Here is a 19,708-nt window from a genome sequence, read left to right as displayed (position 1 = left end):
TTTGAAGGAAAAAAATAATTCACGTTTCATTACGTACACGGGGATTTTTGAGAACTGAGATTTTCCGTTTTTGTTTAAAAAAAAAAAAGAAATCCCATCCACGCGTGCAGTGAAACATATCTCCGTCCACATGTAAATGCAAAAATCAAAGTCAAACACTGTGAAGAACATGCCACATCCTAACCATGTGGAAATGTTGGCCAATCAGAAATCTAGAAGCCTGGGAGGGAACGCGTAAACAGAGTTTTGTGCCCTCACCAAACCTTAAGTTTTCCTGGAAAGGCATCTAATTTTGTGTTACTTTTCTAATGTCTTCATCATTTCAAACGTTCATAACTAAAGACAGTATTTTGGATTTTGCCTCACTGGCTCTCTTGGTCAAAGTTTATTCGATAAAGAAAGAAACGGAAAATTTTACATTAGTCTGAGTGATTCATAATCACAAGTCGCAGCGCTCTGAAATGTGACTGGTGTAGACTCACAACTTAGGAATGGACAAAATGCACACAGCATACATTAATTACATTTTAAAAAGATTAAATTTATTCAAAACCGATGATGATGTTGGCGTCAGGATTTGGTTGTACCTGCGTTTGTAACAGCAACAGTATTTTGTCTCTTTTCGGCATTGTAGAAATTCATCTGACATAAACAATAACGTGGCGCGCAGCGTGACGTCAAAAACGGCGCACACCTTTGACGTTGCATGACTAAGTCTTTTCCTCTTCCACACGTAGACGCAAAAACAGAGTTTTTAAAAATATCAGTTTTCAGTGACCCAAACCGCCGTTTACATGTGGACGAAAGGTGTAAAGGCATAGAAAAAGCTGAGTTTTCTAGAATACTGGTGTCTGTGTGCACGTAGCCTTCTGGGGTATTTTTACATTGATCTCTATACATTTCCATATAATCCATAAATGACTTAGAAAACCGAATTACATTTGTCTACATGTGTCTACATATAAAAAAGAAAAGAAATAAAAGGCATCATATTCTGTATATAACAAGTTTGTCAAATAACTTGAGCACCATCCTGGTTATAAATGTCTGCTACACAGATTTTTAATTGATTATTTTTTTGTTCTTCTGGGTTGCTATTGATTTCCATTAATTTCCATATAATCCTTAAAAAAATTTGATCATCTCTGTCTCTCTTCCACAGCATCCTGTTTTCCTTCTCTCTCCCCAACCGGCCAGATGGCCCCGCCCCTTCCTGAGCCTGGTTGGAGGTTTCTTCCTGTTAAAAGGGAGTTTTTCCTTCCCACCGTCACCAAAGTGCTGCTCATAGGGGGTCACATGATTGTTGGATTCTTCTCTTTATGCATTACTGTAGGGTCTACCTCACAATATAAAGCGCTTTGAGGTAAAATTTGTTGTGATTTGGCGCTGTGTAATTAAAACTGAATTAAATACTGGTCTTTGCTTTAGTTTTTAAGGACATAATATAGTTTGAAACTTGAGGTTTAATGTCTGAAACCATAATTTTCATGTCCCCTAAAACTTTATAAGTTACTATCTTTTATTCAACACAGCATTAATGGAAATCAACGGTTGCTTAAAATGATAAAAACATAAAAAGACGTCTGTTTTATGGTTTACCTGCTTGTTTCCCAGGACGACCACAGGCAGCTGGGGCTCCACCCTCAGGAGGCGGTGCAGTTCAGCTTTAGCCAAAGGGAGGCGGCTTCTGTCAGACGAGTCCACCACGTACACCAGAACGTGAGTCCGTCTCAGGTAATCTGACCAGTAGCGCCGCAGATCCTCACCACCACCAACTGCAGCACAGAAAACACACCGCAGACATTTTTGACTGCGTCGGCGATCTCATTTTCCACCTGAGGTGCGCGAGTCATCTACCAGACGGTTGGCAGGACTTGGACTTCTCTACGTGATCTTCAAGCTTGGCTAGTCTTTAGAAATTACTGGACAACACATAATAAAAACTGGTTGTTGTTGAGCAACACCCGGCCTGCAGGCTTCAGTATCTGTGGAGGATTCAGCTCCTGAAGCGATACACGATTCTCCTCAGCAGGAGTTCTCATAATTAACAAACAAGGACGAGACATTGTTTTACTGTCGCTCCCTAGAGGGGATCTGTTTGCCCAAAATAAAAAGGGTTTATTTTTAAGTGTGTACCAGCACACATAACACTGCGTTCAGAGAAAAGGAGGCTGTTTATCCATTGATTCATACAAAAAAACCAAAAAACAACAACAACGACAAAACAATTGTCAGCCAAAGAAACACAGTATCCCCACACACCCCGACTGACCGCCATGCTCAAGGCCATTTCACTGGAGGAAGGCTTTCGGTTACAGTTTTTTCTGATTGCTTAAGCACATTTTTTGTAACTATTGGCTAATTTTGCAAAACTCTTCACACAAATAAGAAAACCTGTCACCCAATAATCAAAACATTGTAGTTCTCTTGCAAAAGCAAACACAGCTAGATTAACTCTTCACACCTTCGTAAAAATGGTGTTTCCGTATCAAACAGTACACACAAGCCATCATCTACTAAGCACACAATGCGCCAACTGCACACTGATGGTATGAATACAAAACACATCTGGCGTTTGCCTTCCCTGTGCACAAGGTAGGCTATGTCAGATTGAGCTCATACTTCTGTCATAGATCCATAAGCATAGAGGGATCCAAACTTCAAGTACTGGTGTTTATTCAAACACATCAAAACAAACACAAGTGTTCATTTCCAAGTATAGGATTATTTGCAATCGCCATAATGACCATATGGGTTACGTGGTCTGCAGTGAACATGCTTCCTCTGCCCCCTCCTCGTCTTCCTCTTGCTCCTCCTTGTCCTTGTCGTCCTCTTCATCCTACTTCTTCACCTCCACGTCCTCTTCCTCGGCCTCCTCTACTTCTCACTCTTTCTGCTCCCTCCATTGTACTCCGCACACACAGCTTACCTGTATTATAGTGCTTAGGCTGATTGCAAAGTGAACGAATTATCTAAGAAAGTTTTCACATGTGAAAGTGTGCCAGACAGTTGGCAAATTAGTGTTAATGATAGCCATACATGTGTATGCTTTTGCTAGGAGTGTGTTGGAAATTTGGAAATTGAGTGTTGTGCAGTGAATTGTGCCTACAGTCTTGCAAAGTGTGTGTTACAAAATTGCAAACTGAGTGCAAAGCAGTTTTTGTGCTTTTAGTTTTGCACACTCAGTGAGTGGTTTTGCTATAAGTCTGACTAGTTTTAGAAATTGTGCTACAGGAATCACAGTTAGTGTTTAGGCATTCGGTAAAAACTGTAAATAAAAGGACAGATCGATACGCAGAATTAGATGCGCTGTTGGCATCCCCACTTTAAACAAATTGGCCACAGATTAATTTCACATCTGCACCGGACTGAATGCAATCTGATTTTCACCGAGGGATGAAACAGGCTGAGACGGCACTCAGGCATTATTTATATCCACAGTTCGCTCCTGGGCAAATTAGTCTGATTCATTTTTTCCATCTTGTTGCCTCCAGACATGATATGTTAAAGAGGCTCAGGGTAAAATATGACAGTGCAGCAGCGATTTCTCTTCATTTAATGGGTCTGAATTGGGTTTCATTTCATGGAATTTATTCAGTTTTTCTTGTTTTCCTGCAGCCCAGAGGCTCAGTTTATTCTTAGTTTTGGGGGAAATACATTAGTATTGATGTGGTTTTGGTTTAACTTTATATTTTGTCCCCTTCTTGAAACTTTTTCTTATTTGTTTTCCTTTCCTTGTGTTCTTTTCCAGAGACACTATAAATAATTGAGGACACATCTCATTTATAATGTGTGCAGGCTTCTTGGATTAGTTTGGCTGCATGAAACAGCAGCAGCTCAGTCATCATGATTTAAACATTGAGGAATGTGAGGATTCATTTTGATTAGGCTGTTTAATCCATTCACATTTTTACACAGTAAATAATGGAAGTCAGTGGTTGGTTATAGAGCAACATCAAAGTGTAACATTTTTAATGGCGTAATTTGGAGTTTTGGGCCATTTTAACACTTGTAGTTCAGTTACGTTGACCAGATTCAGTTGATGAGTCTATAAACTTTAGCTTTTCCTCACACTTTGATTTCCTTGCACACAGAGTGAACTGCAAGTCAAGCCCAAAGGCTTTCAGCTCTAACTTCTATCTTACAACTGGTAGTTTGGTCGGTTTGAGGTTGGATCACATTCTCTTCATAAACAAACCAGATCGAGTCCTCCAAACTGGGCTGAACCAGAGTTTGACTTGGACGGCCTAAAAGGTGCAGGTGTGAAAATACTCTTACTAGGCCACCACTGACTTCCATTAACTTCTGTACAATCTGGGGGCGATCGTGGCTCAAGAGTTGGCAGTTCGTCTTGTAATCGAAAGGTTGCCGGTTCGAGCCCCGGCTCGGACAGTCTCGGCCGTTGTGTGACACTGCGAGACACTTCACCTACCGCCTACTGGTGATGGCCAGAGGGGCCGATGGCGCGATATGGCAGCCTCGCTTCTGTCAGTCTGCCCCAGGGCAGCTGTGGCTACACCTGTAGCTGCCTCCACCAGTGTGTGAATGAATTGTAAAGCGCTTTGAGGTTCTCGAAAAGCGCTATATCATTATTATTATCTAAATCAATAAACGTAAATTGATACTAAACTATAGAAATGAACAAACATCAAACGTTGCCTAGAAATGTAGCTCCAAATGTCCAGTGCTTTGGAAAACATTTAGCTGTGCTCTGAAACGTTTAGACCTCACTGGACTCCATCCATGTGATTTAATCCCACAGCTAATTACCAGTGTTGGTCATTTTAAAGTACAGTAACGGTTAATACACCAGTATGGGAAAACTCTCTAATCTGAATATTCTTTATCCTGAAATAAAATTACAGAATTTTCAAATTTGCTGTTTTACAAAACAGCAGAAAAAATTAAGGACATCATTATTTTGTGGTCAAGATGTAAATTACAGTTTTTTACTTTCCTGAACAGAAAACTTTGTTTTAGTGGTTGAATGTTATGCTTGAATAATTTGCTGGCTCTAACTTGAATATAAAATCCTGAATTCAGTTAGTTTTTTCACTCATAAATAACAATTTAGGGGTTGCTTTTTCTTCTTCTTCTTCTTTACATATTTCTGGGGGGGAGGGAGTGTTTCTTGTTTTTATGACTAGTGATCTAAAAAATCTATTAAGAACGTTAATAGATTTTACATATGAACGCACATTCACATGTATTTCACATGTTCCTATGCTTAAATGCATCCTGTGCACTTTTAGACTTTGGTTGTATTTTTAAACCGTTATAAGCAGCCATTCACTTCCATTAATTTACATATCATCAGTAAATCAATGAGAAAACTTAAGAGTTGTAGATCTGTTTTACATTTGTAAGAAAATGCTGTTTTTCTGCACTCCCCAGGCAGTCATTGATTTCCATTTGTTTCCATAAGACCTATAAATCAACCAGAATACTCAGCTACGTTGTGTAATCCATCGACCTGAGCATGAAGTTTTCCTTTTATTTGCTTTTCCTGCTTTCTGGGATCACAGAGGAAACAACTCAGTATTGATTTGTTTTTATTTCCATTGTTTTGAGTGGAACTGAGTAATAAGAGTAATCGGGGACACATCTCATTTTTAAATCTACTGATGTACAAGATTCTTGTATTTGTTGCAGCGTGATTTAAACCTGGAGCAATGAGACCAATTGTAATATAAAAACCCTTCATAAGGTAAAGTACAAAGTAAGAAGAATAAAAACAGCCATCTACAGCATTTCAGTACCAACACTGCTTGTACCAAACACAGTCACAGGTCACATTTGCTAGAAAATCAGTTTCCAGCTTCAGTGGTTTGGAAAGTCTGCAGCAGAAGTGACCTCCGGCTGCAGGAACCAGCGGTGCTCGACGGCCAAACGAATCACTGCTCACAGCGGCGAGTAAGACTTTAGGTCCTAACTGCCTCTGAATCCAAGAGAGTAGCAAGAATTCATTAGTGCTGGACCTAATGGGAAATGTTGCTAGGAAACTGGGGAGTGCTGTACTATAAGCTGATGTGATGTGGCAGCAATAAATACCTGTTTAACCGATGCAGTATGGAGGCCGGACCCGGCGCTCGGCGGCGTGAGCAGCTTGTGTTTTATTGTCACGGCGATCTCAAAGGGATGCTGGTCCTGCTGCTCTACAGGCCACCTTATTAAACACCCTCCCACACGTGTGCGCGCAGTCAACACTGAGTCACATGGGTGTGAATGATGTGGGCGTGTGTCTGTACCCACCTAACTGCTTCAGCTGCAGGCCTCTGTGCAGCAGCGCCGACGAGGAATTTACACCTGATTTTACAGCCAAAGTTCGACTGTCCCACCCAGATTCGTCGTGTTGATACCTTGTCACATGATATCTCAGTTCAAAACTTGGTGTTTAAGTACAGAACCTTTTAACCTGTTATTCTCCAAAAGGTCTTTAAAGTTTGCCTCTTTAAAGCCTCACAGATGCACGTGGGCATGTTTCATGTCTGCTAACGCAGCCAAAGTTCAACTCAAAACTTTGACTTGAATCCAGATTTTGACCCGTTGTTGCACCGCTGTCTTCACTCTCACAGGCGTGCACCACGTCCACGGGACAGTAAGTAGACTGTGGTAGCGTAAATTTTAAAATAAACACTAATTAATGGACCTAGGCTTGATTTAAATTAGCAGAGCACCGATTTACTGTCTGAACATGAATACCATCAAACATTCACCTTGACTGTCACTGCGGCTCCTCGTTCATGTCAAAAATCTACATAATGACTCACAGACATTAGAAAAATAGTGAGTTTATTAAATGGATTTCAAAAAACTTTAACTATTATTTAACCTAGTAAATAAATATATATGAAATGAACTGAGCATGCTATGGCTAGTTTGGGAATTCATCTGGCAGCAAAAGTAAAGAACAGGGATGTGTGCAGAGGAAAAATTAGCTATTACAAAAGAGGATTACCCTAATTATCTATTTTTTTTTAATTAATAGAAGGTAAGGTTGTAATTGCAATTGGAATAAAATTAATAACACAGTCCTAACGGCCACCAGTCATGAACTAATTCAAATTAACTGGACCTCTGACACATTTAGTTGGTAAGTTGGTTTTTTAGCATTTCTAATGACATTGTCGGACAAATGTTGACTCACAAACAGCTGCTCAAAGCTAAGAATAAAAAAACCATACTGACAGTGCGGTGATGCTCGTTAAACTCTTTGTACCATTACAAAAACCCATCAATATTTTCATCAAACCATACAGGTGCTGAAAGTCCCCGTCGGTATGACGACTACGTTATGAGCGCTCATAGCAGCGCTTATGACCGAGGGTAACGTAAAGTTCAAGCTTAGGGGGAAGAACGAGGAAATGGTGGATAGTGCAGACAGCACTGTAATAATGATAAAACACAAACCCACTGACAACACAACTGTGCAAAGAACCATAAATGATTTTTGGTTATTTTGGTAATTTTTAGCATTTTGGGGTTTTTTTCCCTCAGATGTTGGGATGTCAGAATCAGAATCAGAAACTTTATTGTCATTGTCATGAGAACAACGAAATTAAGAATGGTCCCCGATCATTGCATCATCCCTAGCAATATCAAAATATAAATAAAACAATAAAATTCAATAAATAAAATAGATAGAATACTTAAAATACTAATAAGATATAACAGTAAAACATTCACATACATTCCCACACACATGCTTCAGACCGTGCATAGATTAACACAAGAGTGGCGTGATGGACATTTTTTTTGTAGTATTCAGATGTGTTATTGCAGTTGGATAACAGCTGTGTTTGAGTCTATTAGTCCTTGCTCTGATTGCCCTGTACCGTCTGCCTGAGGGCAACAGTTCGAACAGGGAGTGGCCAGGATGTGAGGTGTCTTTTATGATGTTTTGGGCCTTTTTAAAACAGTGGGCGTTGTGTAGGACTTCCAGTGTGGGGAGAGGGCAGCCAGTGATCTTTTGGGCGGTGTTAATGATCCCTTGGAGTGCTTTCCTCTGAGCCCCTGTGCAGCTAGTGTACCAGATGCATATGCAGTAAGTTAGAACACTCTCAATGGTGGCTCTGTAGAAGGACACCAGCAGTCTCTGTGTGATGTTATTCCTCCTGAGAATTCTCAGGAAGTACAGTCTCTGTTGGGCCTTTTTCAGCAGCTCGGAGGTGTTCACACTCCAGGAAAGGTTCTCCTCTATATTGACTCCCAGGAAGCGGAAGCTTGCCACCCTTTCTACACAGTCCCCATTTATGAATAGTGGTTGGATCTCTGCCTTTTTCCTTCTGAAGTCTATTATGAGTTCTTTGGTTTTTGAAGTGTTGAGGAGGAGGTTATTGGCCTTACACCATGACGTCAGCTGCTCCACCTCGTCTCTGTACGTAGACTCGTCTCCCTTGGAAATGAGCCCCACCACTGTGGTGTCATCTGCAAATTTCACAAAGATGTTGCTGTGGTGGCGAGGAGTGCAGTCGTGTGTGTAGAGAGAGTAGAGCAGTGGACTGAGCACACAGCCCTGGGGTGAGCCAGTGCTGAGACTCAGGGCTGAGGATGTGTGATGGCCAACTCTGACTCTCTGTCTACGGCCCGAGAGGAAGCTATTGATCCACATGCAGGTGCTGTATGGAAGCCCCAGGTCTTGTAGCTTGGCCACCAGTTTGTGTGGAAGGATGGTGTTAAAAGCTGAGCAGTAATCCACGAAGAGCATCCGCACATAGCTACCATGCTACCAGGTGAGTTAATGCAGCATGGAGTGCTGTGGCTACAGCGTCTTCCGTGGATCGGTTTGCTCTGTAGGCAAACTGGTGTGGATCCAGGCTGCGGGGCAGGGCTGCTGTGATGTGTCTGCGGACCAGCTTCTCAAAGCATTTCATTACCACTGGGGTGAGTGCCACCGGTCTGTAGTCATTCAGGCCGGTGATGTGGGGCTTCTTAGGCAAGGGGACTATGGTGGAGGACTTCAGGCAGAGTGGGACAGTCGCCTGTGCGAGGGATTTGTTGAAAATCCTGGTGAAGATCCCAGCCAGCTGTCCTGCACAATCCCTCAATATTCGACCTGGCACACCATCAGGACCCACCGCCTTCCTCGGGTTAACAGCCTGCAGCATGCGCCTCACCTCGTGCTCTTCCAGGGTGAGGGTGGTGCTGCTATGGGTGGCGTGTTGCTGCTGTGGCTCCAATACCTCCGGTACCCTGGTCTCAAAGCGGGCGAAGAAGATATTCAGCTCCTCTGCCAGCTCCAGGTCACCGTCCGCAGCTCCGAGGTTGATCTTATAGTTGGTTAGGTGCTGGATGCCTTGCCACACCTGCCGGCTGGTATTACTCTTCAAATGGTCCTCGATCCTCCTCCTATAGTCCCCCTTTGCCTCTCTGATGCCTCTCTTCAGGTTGGATCGGGCTGTGGTGTAGTAATCCCTGTTGCCAGACCTGAACGCAATGTTCCTCTCCTTCAGCAGCTGCCTGACCTCCCGGGTCATCCAGGGCTTTTGGTTGGGATAAGCCCGGATCTGTTTGACTGCTGTAACAGTGTCGTGTCAATGACTGATGTCATAGGCAGTGTATCCTAATAGTTTCATATCAGTGTTACTCTGTGATTTTTATCAATACAGTGGAACCCCGGCTTACGAAGACCGAACTTTTAAAACCTGTTTTTATATGAGAATAAGAAAAAATCTTGGATATTTTCTGGTGCCATTAAAGGTCATGCAGCTTTGTCTCTTTTTTTGACATCAGACTGGTTGAAGGATTTCTGTAGAGTTAGAGTTATATCTGTTATACGTGTATCACAGACCGCTGTATCTGTATCGCGGTCTCGGGTTTTTGTGATGTTTGTTTTGATTTTATTCTTCTTTCAGTCTCCCCAGAGTTTCCGTGCCTTCGCCTTCCTCTGTCTTCTTCTTGCCTTTATCATCCCTGTTTGTTTTGGATAATCTCATTTCCTGTGCTTTTACTTCATTTCTTCGTCTGCTCTCTCATATTTTCCGCCTGCCTCGTCTTCTCCGTTTCTTCGTTCCTTTGCTTCTTTGCCTTTGTTACCTCTGATCGGACACTATTTTTTAAGTGATTAAATTCCAGCACATGGCAACACAATTTGTTTATCATAGCTTGTAAAGTGGACATGCCATGCTGAAGGAAAAAGCTGAGGATTTAGGGCCTCACCACTGACAGTTTCACTTCCCTTTTACACAAAACCAAATCTCATCATCAGCTCAAAGCCTAAAACTACTTCTCCATCTGATCTGGTGTTAGTTCTTTTATTTATAATTCCCCCGAGGACTCCATAAAGAGATCCGTGCATCGTACTGCGTCTCACCTGTCAGCATGCCTCTGAGTCAACGTCACCGACACAAAGACACTTGAGACATTTAATGCACAGACCCGCTGAAGTATTGTGCTGTGTGGGTGGCGGCGTGAGCTCTTCTTACTTTCGCGGATGAGAAAAAGATTAGTGGCGCCCACCGATAGCAGTGTTCAGATCAGTGAGCGTGACACATTCCTCTAAATACATCGGCCAATCACGGCTGACCACGCATGTTGGCTGAATGCAAAGCGAAGTCATTCAGGTTATTATTAGTGCTGTGGAGCACTAATGTGATGGATTTATTGATCCTGCCAGCAAACGTAATGCAATCTCACTTTACCACCATAGTGTGAAATTAAACAGAAATACACTTTCCAGGCTTCTTTGTCACAGTCAACTTTCGTGATACCTTGATACTGAACGTTTCAGTCGCTGAACAAATAACAATATAACAAGAGCCATTGCCAGAGATTGCCTTGTGATTGCCTTTGTGTTGGCAGTGATGGATGATGTGAGCTTTCAGGGAAGAAAAACAACTGAAGTTGTGGATCAAGTCTCCCTTCAAGTTCAACTCAAACATAAAGCCAATGGAGTTACTTCCCAGCACCTAGAGCAGATCAATTATGGACATTACCAGCTTCACGTTTTCATACTTTCTGGACCAAACAAAACTGTATGAACATATTTTTCTGTTTTAAATTTCTTTTACACCACTTGTTATTTTTTGAGAACATCTTGTTGCAAGCTTGGAAATATTCTAATGTTAACAAGCTAAAAGCCTTTGGTTGTTTGTACTTCATCAAGCCAACTATGAGTAGGGAATCCAACATTACCCAGCATGCTAGCAACCAAAGCAATGACAATGAGGAATTTGGTGCAGCACCCTCTGCATGACCAGTCTCTGGGCCTGTGCTTTATGGGTCGATTTCACACAACTGGACAGTGAATATAATTTCAATCAACTGGTGGTTACCACATGGTTGTCAACTGGTCTCTAGGCCTGTGTGACTGTAATCTAAGATGCTAATCTGTATGTTTAATTAGTGTTAGCATCATCCTGTGCTAACTGACGCTAACAGTGGTAAAGGGTAGTAAAGGGTCTAGCTTAACAAATGTCAACAAGCTAACGAGCTAAATACTTTAAAGTGGCAGAGATGTGCTAACATTAGCACACACTCACTCATCTCCATAACTTGCTAATGTTTAAAAAAAATCAGCAAATTTCATTCACCAAGTCTGAGCTCTCACAACTTCATGCTAATTTTATGAATCCGGTTTTCCACAGTGCGTCTCCGGCATGTCTGCAGAGCTGTTTGATTCGAGGCAGTTTTATGAAACAAATGGCCAACTGAACTGAACAGTTGTGCTCTTTCCATTTCTCCATTTCATGCTGTTTGATAAAACATCAATGCTCGCTAGACTCCACACAGAGCAGTGTTTGATTAGGACGGATAAAAGGAGCCTTACTCTCCAGGAAGTCGAGCTGACAGGCGGGGGCGTTGAGACTCATAAAGTTGAAGCCGCGGGTGGGCCGGCACCGGCCTCTCTTAGCCCCTGAATCCCCGGGGGTCAAACCCTGTAGCATGCTGCTCTTCCCGGCCCCGTCCAGACCGAGTACCAGGACCTGGCGCTTCCCACGCTCCTCTTCCTCCTGCAGGCAGACCGCAGAGCTGTTAATGTTTGCAAACGCATGGAAATGTTGAGTTGAGGCAAAGATTAAACACATCACTTATTCAACACAGAGTGAGGGTGAAGCCTTTGGTTTCGAATATTTGTGTTGCACTTTGAGCTTACCAAACCACAAGCAGTTCATCAAAATACAGGAAATATATGCACAGTGATGGGCCAGGTTGGAGGGCTTCGCACATCAAGGAGAACATTACAACAAAATATCACCTCCAGGAGTGAACATCAGTTGTTCTAGTGGAAAATCTCTGCAAAGTCAACACTCAGAACATGGTTGAAGGGTGTTTCTCCGGTCTCTCCTATAAGCCAGGTCAAGTCTGCTCAGGTCCCAGCAGAGATGGGCATTACTTTTTTCAAGTAACGAGTAAAGTAAGGGATTACTATTGCAAAAACGGTAATTAGATTACCGTTACTTTCCCGTAGGAACGCTGCGTTACTGCGTTACTAAAACCGTGATTTTTTGCGAGAATGTCTCATGACAGTGACGTAAGCGAGTGCAACGTTCGTGACAACAGCTGTGCGCAGATCAACAATGGATCATATATCGATTGTGGGAGAGAGTATGAGCGTGCAGCGTTTAAAGCGTGGAAGTACTGACCTTACTTTGAGTTTGATTCCATAAAAAGTGACAAAAACATTAGTGTCCACTGTGCGTGGGAAGAAAACTTCTTTTTACAGCGAAAAAACCCCTAAACCTCCGAGCAAGCACCGAGTAGCTACGACGTAATGGGAAACTCACAGAGAAACTCGCGGATTCTTCCACTGACCGCTGCGGCACGCCTGCACCAGAGTAAACCTCCGCCTGCCCCACTCCTGCTTTACAGGTGAAAATAGAGCAACAGGACCGCTGAGTCTGTGACTTTATTTATTTTCTGCTGTGTTTTACTTGCATCTATTTGAAAGAGTGAGTGTAAACACAAAAAATATATATTTTATGTGCTGGAATGTGCAGAAAATAGGTTTAAATGTTAAACTAATTTCTTCCAGTCAGAGAATGTTGCATATAATTAAATTTTTGCTTGATGCATAAAGTTAAAAGATTAAAACTAATAAAACAAGTTTTAAAAAGAGACTTTTCCATTTGATTACATTTTGTATGATGGATTATGCAGAAAAAGTAGAATTGGGCTGAAAGATCTATCACTTTATCACCTTTTCAGGTTGTAAATCGTGTTTTTAAAAAGTAACTAAGTAATTAATTACTTTTTGGGGGAAGTAATCAGTAATTAGTTACTGATTACTTTTTTCAAGTAACTTGACCAACACTGGGTCCCAGTGACGTTAATTTTGTCGTCAGACAGTGAGTGAGTGCTGTGAGGATGTCCATCTGTCCGCCTGTATTTACTACAGGCGATGCATGTGTCCCAGGCAACAGACTTCAATCAGACTTAAAGAAGTTTAACGATAATAAGTATTCCAGCTGTCCGAGCCTACGACAGAGTGTAATCATGTACCGGCCGTTACAAATGCAGATACATACAAACAGCTGAACGGATAAACTGGTCTGGCTCTACCTTCAAACACCGCGACGAGCTGCTTTTCAACAAGGAAGGATGTTTCTGTCGAGCTTTAACTTCTAACATCTGTTTACTGTTTGGGTCAATTGGTTTGCATCTTATTTCACACGCACTAGAATTTAAGTTTAAACTACCCATATGGAAAAGAAATAGTAAAAACTTCTATGATTTACTCATGAAAGTGGCCACTTTCTCATTACTTTCATATTTTTTTTTAGTATGTATACAAAACATACAAGTTTCATTATATAATTTTTCAAGGGATCTTATATGTGTTTTCACTCTTGTATGATTTTCATACAAGTTTCACACAAGACAGATAAAAACTTTATAAGATTTATAAATATCTTTTCCATATGGGTAACAACGCCGGCTTTTTGCCTCCTAGAAACAGGTGGAAATAATTCAGCTCTATTCGCTAAATTGCTGCCAGTTTCAGTACAGCAGAAAAGGCTCTCTGCTCGGAGTGAGTCTTTGAGTTTAGAATTGATTAACAGACACTGAGATACTGAAAGTCAAGAGTCCAAAAATAGCTGGTGAGCATGTTTTTCAGGGCCACCTGTAATATGACACAGCCCAGACACGTGTTTGTCTTATTGTCACATTTTTTAAATTCACCATTCTGGACATTTCAAGAACCTCACCTTGGCTGCAGGGACCTAATAAAGGACAAAGCCAAACTGCAAAAACAGATTACCTAGTAATGAAAGGATGTTCGCACAGCTCTGGTTGGATCAAACCGAATACCCGACTCTTCTGCCTTTCAGCTAGAAGCAGGTATTTTAACTTGATGTTTGTGTTTTTTCACACCGGGTCGCCTCTTCAAATCAAACTGAATGCATTAGACTTTTGGGAATTTGGCACTGAAGACTCCTCATAATGTGCAGGAATATGAATCAGCTTCTGCAAACCTCAAGGGGCACCGCTCGTGATATTATACTTTAATGAAAGAGCAGGCATCCTTTTATTACTTTTATTTCAGGGCAGATTTGTCTCAGCGAGCCTTCTGCGTGTGCAGGAATAAAGAAACGCGAGTCTCAGAGAAGGCTTCAAACATCGACGCGCTCTGAAAGCGCCTGAGAGGCTTGGGGACGTCACGGCCCCTCTGAGATCCCTCACACGTCAGTCATCTCCTTTTTAAAAGTCACACAAGGTTGGTCTTTATTCATGCCGTGTGCTGATGTGCAGCCGCAGCTCTGTAGAGGTTAATTACCAATTCATATCAGCCCTTTTAGAGTGCAGATGTGTCAGCTTCCTATTAAAAATACCACTTTGCTGATGGATCATCAAGCGCTAAAATTACTCCTTCAGAATCAGTTAATTTGATTCCCTAACAGATGAAACCACCTCATAATTACCCAGCAAGCACTGCAGAAACAGGCCAGATGAAGAGTCTGGGATATTTTGATGATGGATTGCGTTTCTTCTGACGTCTTTCTGGCTGTAATCGCCGCCTGGTGCTGCCAGATAAATGCAGCAGCAGATAAACAAGGCCGCTCTGACAGCTCTGAAGCTCGCCTCCGTGTTTTTCTGGCTGAGTCGGCCCACTGGGAGATCAACCTCAAACCCTGACAGCGCAGAAGCCTCACTGTAGCTGCTGAGGCTGCAGAGCCACCGCTGCTCCTAACAGGGCGCGCCGTGCATCCATCTCCATCGTCTGATTGGCTCCTACCTGGACTGCAGGCGTATTCAAATGATCTAAAATGACTTTAAGTGAAACCAGCAATTCAATCGTCTCCTGTTCCCTCTGTAACTTTCTCTTTAAACTTTTTCTTGTTGCTTCAGACATTTCTCATAAAAACTGGTGATACTGAATCGATTTCTTTTGCTTTGCTGCCCCGCGGGGAGGTTAAAGAGTCCTGGCTCGGCTGCAGATCAGCGCTGCTGGATCTGACAGAGGTTTAACGTCTCTCTCAAGGACACTCCACCCAAGCAGACGCTCAGCAACGCAGCAGCTTCCAGCCGAGGGAGCGGTAAAGCCAGCTCGCCTGCAGCTCTGAATAGCAAGTGTACAGCTGCGGTTTACTCAGAGAGGAGGCAAAAGGAGCTATCATCCTCTAACGACGCCACATGCCGTCGGCCGCTCGTGTTCCACGACTTCTCCTGTGATTACATGTGACTTCCTCTCTCTCTCGCATCTACTTCAGTGATTTCACTGCAGCCAGACTACGAATAACAAGCTTCAACTTGCGGCAAAAAGACACGATCGAGTACCATCAAGCATCGACTGAGGGTTAAAAATTAGGGCTGAACGATATATCGCATTTGCGATAATATCGCGACATGATCAAGTGCAATTTTCTAACCGCAAAGGCTGCGATTATACTCTGGACATGTCCAAATTCATGGGCTGCATCCTCCTGAGGCCGCATTTGTAGACCGATTACGTCACAGCGACGCGCCGAAGGCTGTCCAAATTACTACCATATCCCAGAATTCATAGCGCGGCCCAGCCAAACTCCAGTTTCCAACAATGGCGGCCGCTACTAAGTTTTAAAATTACTCATACTAATCTTTCTGGGTCACAAAATAAACTTTTAACATATTTTCAGGCGAGAAAGTAGTTGTGTAAACATCAAATATCTGCTCGGTTTATCAAGATATCCCATATTTGCAAAAGTGCTTCGACGTTTTCAGAGGCGTCTGCTACCCACCAGCTCGACAGCTAGCCGGGAGCTCGAGGGTTACTGATGCGGCCGAGAACGGCACAACTCCCGGCACATCATTTTCAGATCACCGCGGAGTTTCGCTGCTCGGGTTAAACGTAATATATAAGTCACTTAGACAACCTAAAAATGTTATTGTTGGGCTTTTTTCAGTGTTTTGTTTGTTCGTGAGTAAATCGGTTTGGCTGAGATTAAAGTTATTAGATTAGATAAAATAAAACTTTATTAATCCCCCGGGTGGGTTCCTCCTTGGTTTTCACACAGCTGACTAAACGTCAAACAGAAAACTTATTAAACAGAAGTATGAGACAGTCGAGAATTTACACCAGTGTCTGGTTATATTTTAGATAGCAAGAAGCAGACGGCCGAGTTTATTAAACTCCACCGAGACAGCGGTGACGCTAATCAGAACTAGCCTTCTGATTAGCTAATCAGAAGGCTAGACCGTCCAATTTCAGCCTTTAAATTTTAAAGGCGTGTTTGTGTGTGTGTTTATACAATTGCTATTATGTTTGCACTTTATGTGTAATGTTACTGACTGCAGAGATCAGTAAGATGTGTGTATTTTTTATTTATTAGTTTTATTTATTTAATATTATTTTTTAATTGAATGACTGTCTAGTAGTTCACAGATGTCGAAAAACTGAGTGTGGTAAAGCCACTGATTTTTTTTATGTATATTTCTGCAATCTGCACATTGTACTGACTTTCATTTTAATGTTTACACCAGGGTTCCTTGTCAGCACTTTATGCTCAGATGTTTGTAAGCTAAAAATAAACTATTGTGTATGTTCAAATATACTGTTGTGATTGAAGAAGTTAAATAAAAATGTCAGTCATCAATTCATGCATCACCTCATGTCATCATAACAGAGGTCTGTCTTCCAGGAAAGAACAGTTTAAAATTAATGTAATATAGTATTGGCCATACTATATGATGTATTGCTTGTCTTTGTTTAATAATACAGAAGACAAAGACCTTAAAAAATAATCGCATATCGCATCGCAATCGCAATATTGGGGCAAAAAATCGCAATTAGATTATTTTCCATAATCGTTCAGCCCTATTAAAAATGCTTCCTCCTTCCCAGGAAATGGAAGTCAAACTCAAGTCTGAGCTTCGCCTGGAATAACAGGAAGTGACAGGAAGGCTCTCTGCGGACACTATCTGATCAACAGCAGCTTTATCAACGCCCAGAAGTCGAGAGTCCAAAGATAACCAGAAGTTTTGGTTAGAGAGCCAGCCTGTGATTCGCTGAGTACTTCCTGACTGACGTGTTAATAAAGTCAGTGAGAGCTGGTTTTGGTTTTAACCTCTTTGACATGTACTTCCTAAAAAAACTGCAGCTTCATGGTGAAAGCCTGTGACCCGATTCACAGCATCTTCGAGCCAAAAAGCAACAAACTGGGAGAGAGATGATTTCAGCCGAGAAGGAAGGCGGAGCATCTTGCGTCGTCACTGAGCTTATACCCATTACCGTGAGAGAATTCCCGTTCTCAAACCACACAGTCTTCACGGTGATGTTTGAAGCTACACAGCAACGACGATGTGGGGTCACCAGCGGTGAACGGAGGTTTCAGAGAGAAGAACGCAGCTACGCCACAACATGTGTAATCAGCCCCGTTTCAGTGATGGAGCTGTAAGGCCGAGCTTTACTTGTATTTATCTTATAGTACAGGCTCACTTCCTGACACGGGCTCTGTGAGACCTGTGGAAGTACGTTCAAGGACAAAAGTCAAGATCGAAAACTTTGCATTTACCTCAGGACATTTCTGGTTTTATTAAAGGCCACAAACGAGCAGAGGCTGTCGGATAAAGGTCTGTGAAACAGACTGCTGGGAGCTGACTGTCTGCAGCCCTCCTCTGGAACTGCAGTGAGAATATATTATATTCCTGGACTAAATGTCACACAGGCTAAAATACTCGATGTGGACTGGCTGCGGGCTTCATCCTCACCAAGCTGTATGAAAACGCCGTTGAGACGTTACATTTGCAGTGAAATCGTGCCTGTAGACCTTTTATCTGGGCCGCGGTGAGGATCTCATTTCCCAGCTTGGCCCTCGCTGAACCTGAATTTGACACCTCTGACTTATGATTAGGGCTGCCACGATTTGTCGACTAGTCACGATTACGTCGACTATCAAAATCGTCGACGACTGATTTAATAGTCGACGCGTCGTTTGAAGCTTTGTAAGATCCCAAAAGACGCAGGAATGAGTAGCAGGATTTAAGAGTGTAATAACGGACTGAAACAGAAGATGGCAGCACTGCATGTACAAGGATGTCAGCTACCGTTAAACCCCGAAGAAGAAGAAGAAGAAGAAGAAGCAGCTGTGTCCCAGAATTCATAGCGCGGCCCAGCTCAGTTTCCAACAATGGCGGCAGCTAGTTAGTTTTAATGTTACTCTTATTATTCTTTCTGGGTCACAAAATAAACGTTTAACATATTTTCAGGCGAGAATGTAGCTGTGTAAACCTCAAATATCTGCTCAGTTTATCAGGACACCACATATTTTCAAAAGCGCTCCGACGTTTTCGGAGACGTCTGTTACCCACTAGCTCGTTAGCGAGCCGGGGGCTAGGCTCACTAGCGCCGTGAGAACACCGGACTCCCCGCAAATTGTTTTCAAACCCACCGCCGTCTTTCGCTACTCAGGTTAAACATGATATATGAGTCACTTAGATAAATTAAAAATGTTGTTGTTTGGCTTTTTTTTTAGTATTTTATTTGTTCCTGAGTAAATCGGTTTGTCTGAGATTAAAGTTATAGTTTTTACACAGCTGAATAAACGTCAAGCAGACAGCTGATTATCAGAAGTGTGAGATGCTGGAGAATTTACTCCGGTGTCCTGTTATATTTTAGATAGCAAGGAGTTTATTAAACTTCACCGAAACAATCTGCAAATGTCATTAAAATTTAATAAACTATCATCTTGTCTTTATTTTTAGTTAGCACAGACCTTAAACACTTAAAGCTGTAAGCTAATGATAGTTATATAAGAGCAGATGCTGCTGGTGCAATAAGCTGTAGTTTTACGTCCAGTGGATGATGATCTGATTAGTCGACTAATCGCAAAAATAATCGGTGACTAGTCGACTATCAAAATAATCGTTTGTGGCAGCCCTACTTATGATGCTGCGATATTTTAAGACTAGATGAAACTCCCGTATCACTGCACCCTGACACAAAGCAGAGAGTGAGCACACACGCCTGTCGATGTATGAAATACTAAACCTAACGCATTAACTCACGCTAACATGAATCGCACCACATTGAGATACTTGTGACCGTGTTCCCATAACTGAGGTTTTCCTGGTTTAAAGGGTGATACCGTCCACAATTGGAGGCTGTTGGACCCATTATTCACGTTCAAGGCCAACAAGTATTATTATTTTTACCCTTAATCTCGCATTACACACTAAAATGACATGTTCTTATGAGCTTTACTTTGAGAATAAAACTACTCAGTATGGTTTGGAAACTACAAATGAAAACTTAGGTTTGGGCAATAAATCCCTGGATAGTTTTAGGTAACTA

General features: G+C 42.2%; 1 protein-coding gene across 3 annotated transcripts in view; it reads right to left on the bottom strand.

Moving 5' to 3' along the window:
• arl10 (ADP-ribosylation factor-like 10) overlaps window positions 1-19,708 on the bottom strand; it is a 40,274-nt gene that overhangs the window by 18,075 nt on the left and 2,491 nt on the right. For all 3 annotated transcript variants that reach the window (XR_014913592.1, XR_014913593.1, XM_085421352.1), the window contains exons 2-3: window positions 11,768-11,951; window positions 1,600-1,775 (exon numbers count right to left, since the gene is read on the bottom strand). Coding sequence is in view for 1 of the 3 variants with exons in the window: in XM_085421352.1 (XP_085277478.1) it covers window positions 1,600-1,775; window positions 11,768-11,951 (360 nt within the window). In the remaining 2 variants the exon portion in view is untranslated. The remainder of the gene's footprint in view (window positions 1-1,599; window positions 1,776-11,767; window positions 11,952-19,708) is intronic.

Source organism: Rhamphochromis longiceps, linkage group LG10, assembly GCF_057381845.1.
Source record: "Rhamphochromis longiceps isolate RC_006_pf linkage group LG10, R_longiceps_female_GT1.1, whole genome shotgun sequence".
In the NCBI taxonomy this organism is placed as follows: Eukaryota; Metazoa; Chordata; class Actinopteri; order Cichliformes; family Cichlidae; genus Rhamphochromis; species Rhamphochromis longiceps.
This window is presented reverse-complemented; position numbering and strand designations above follow the sequence as displayed.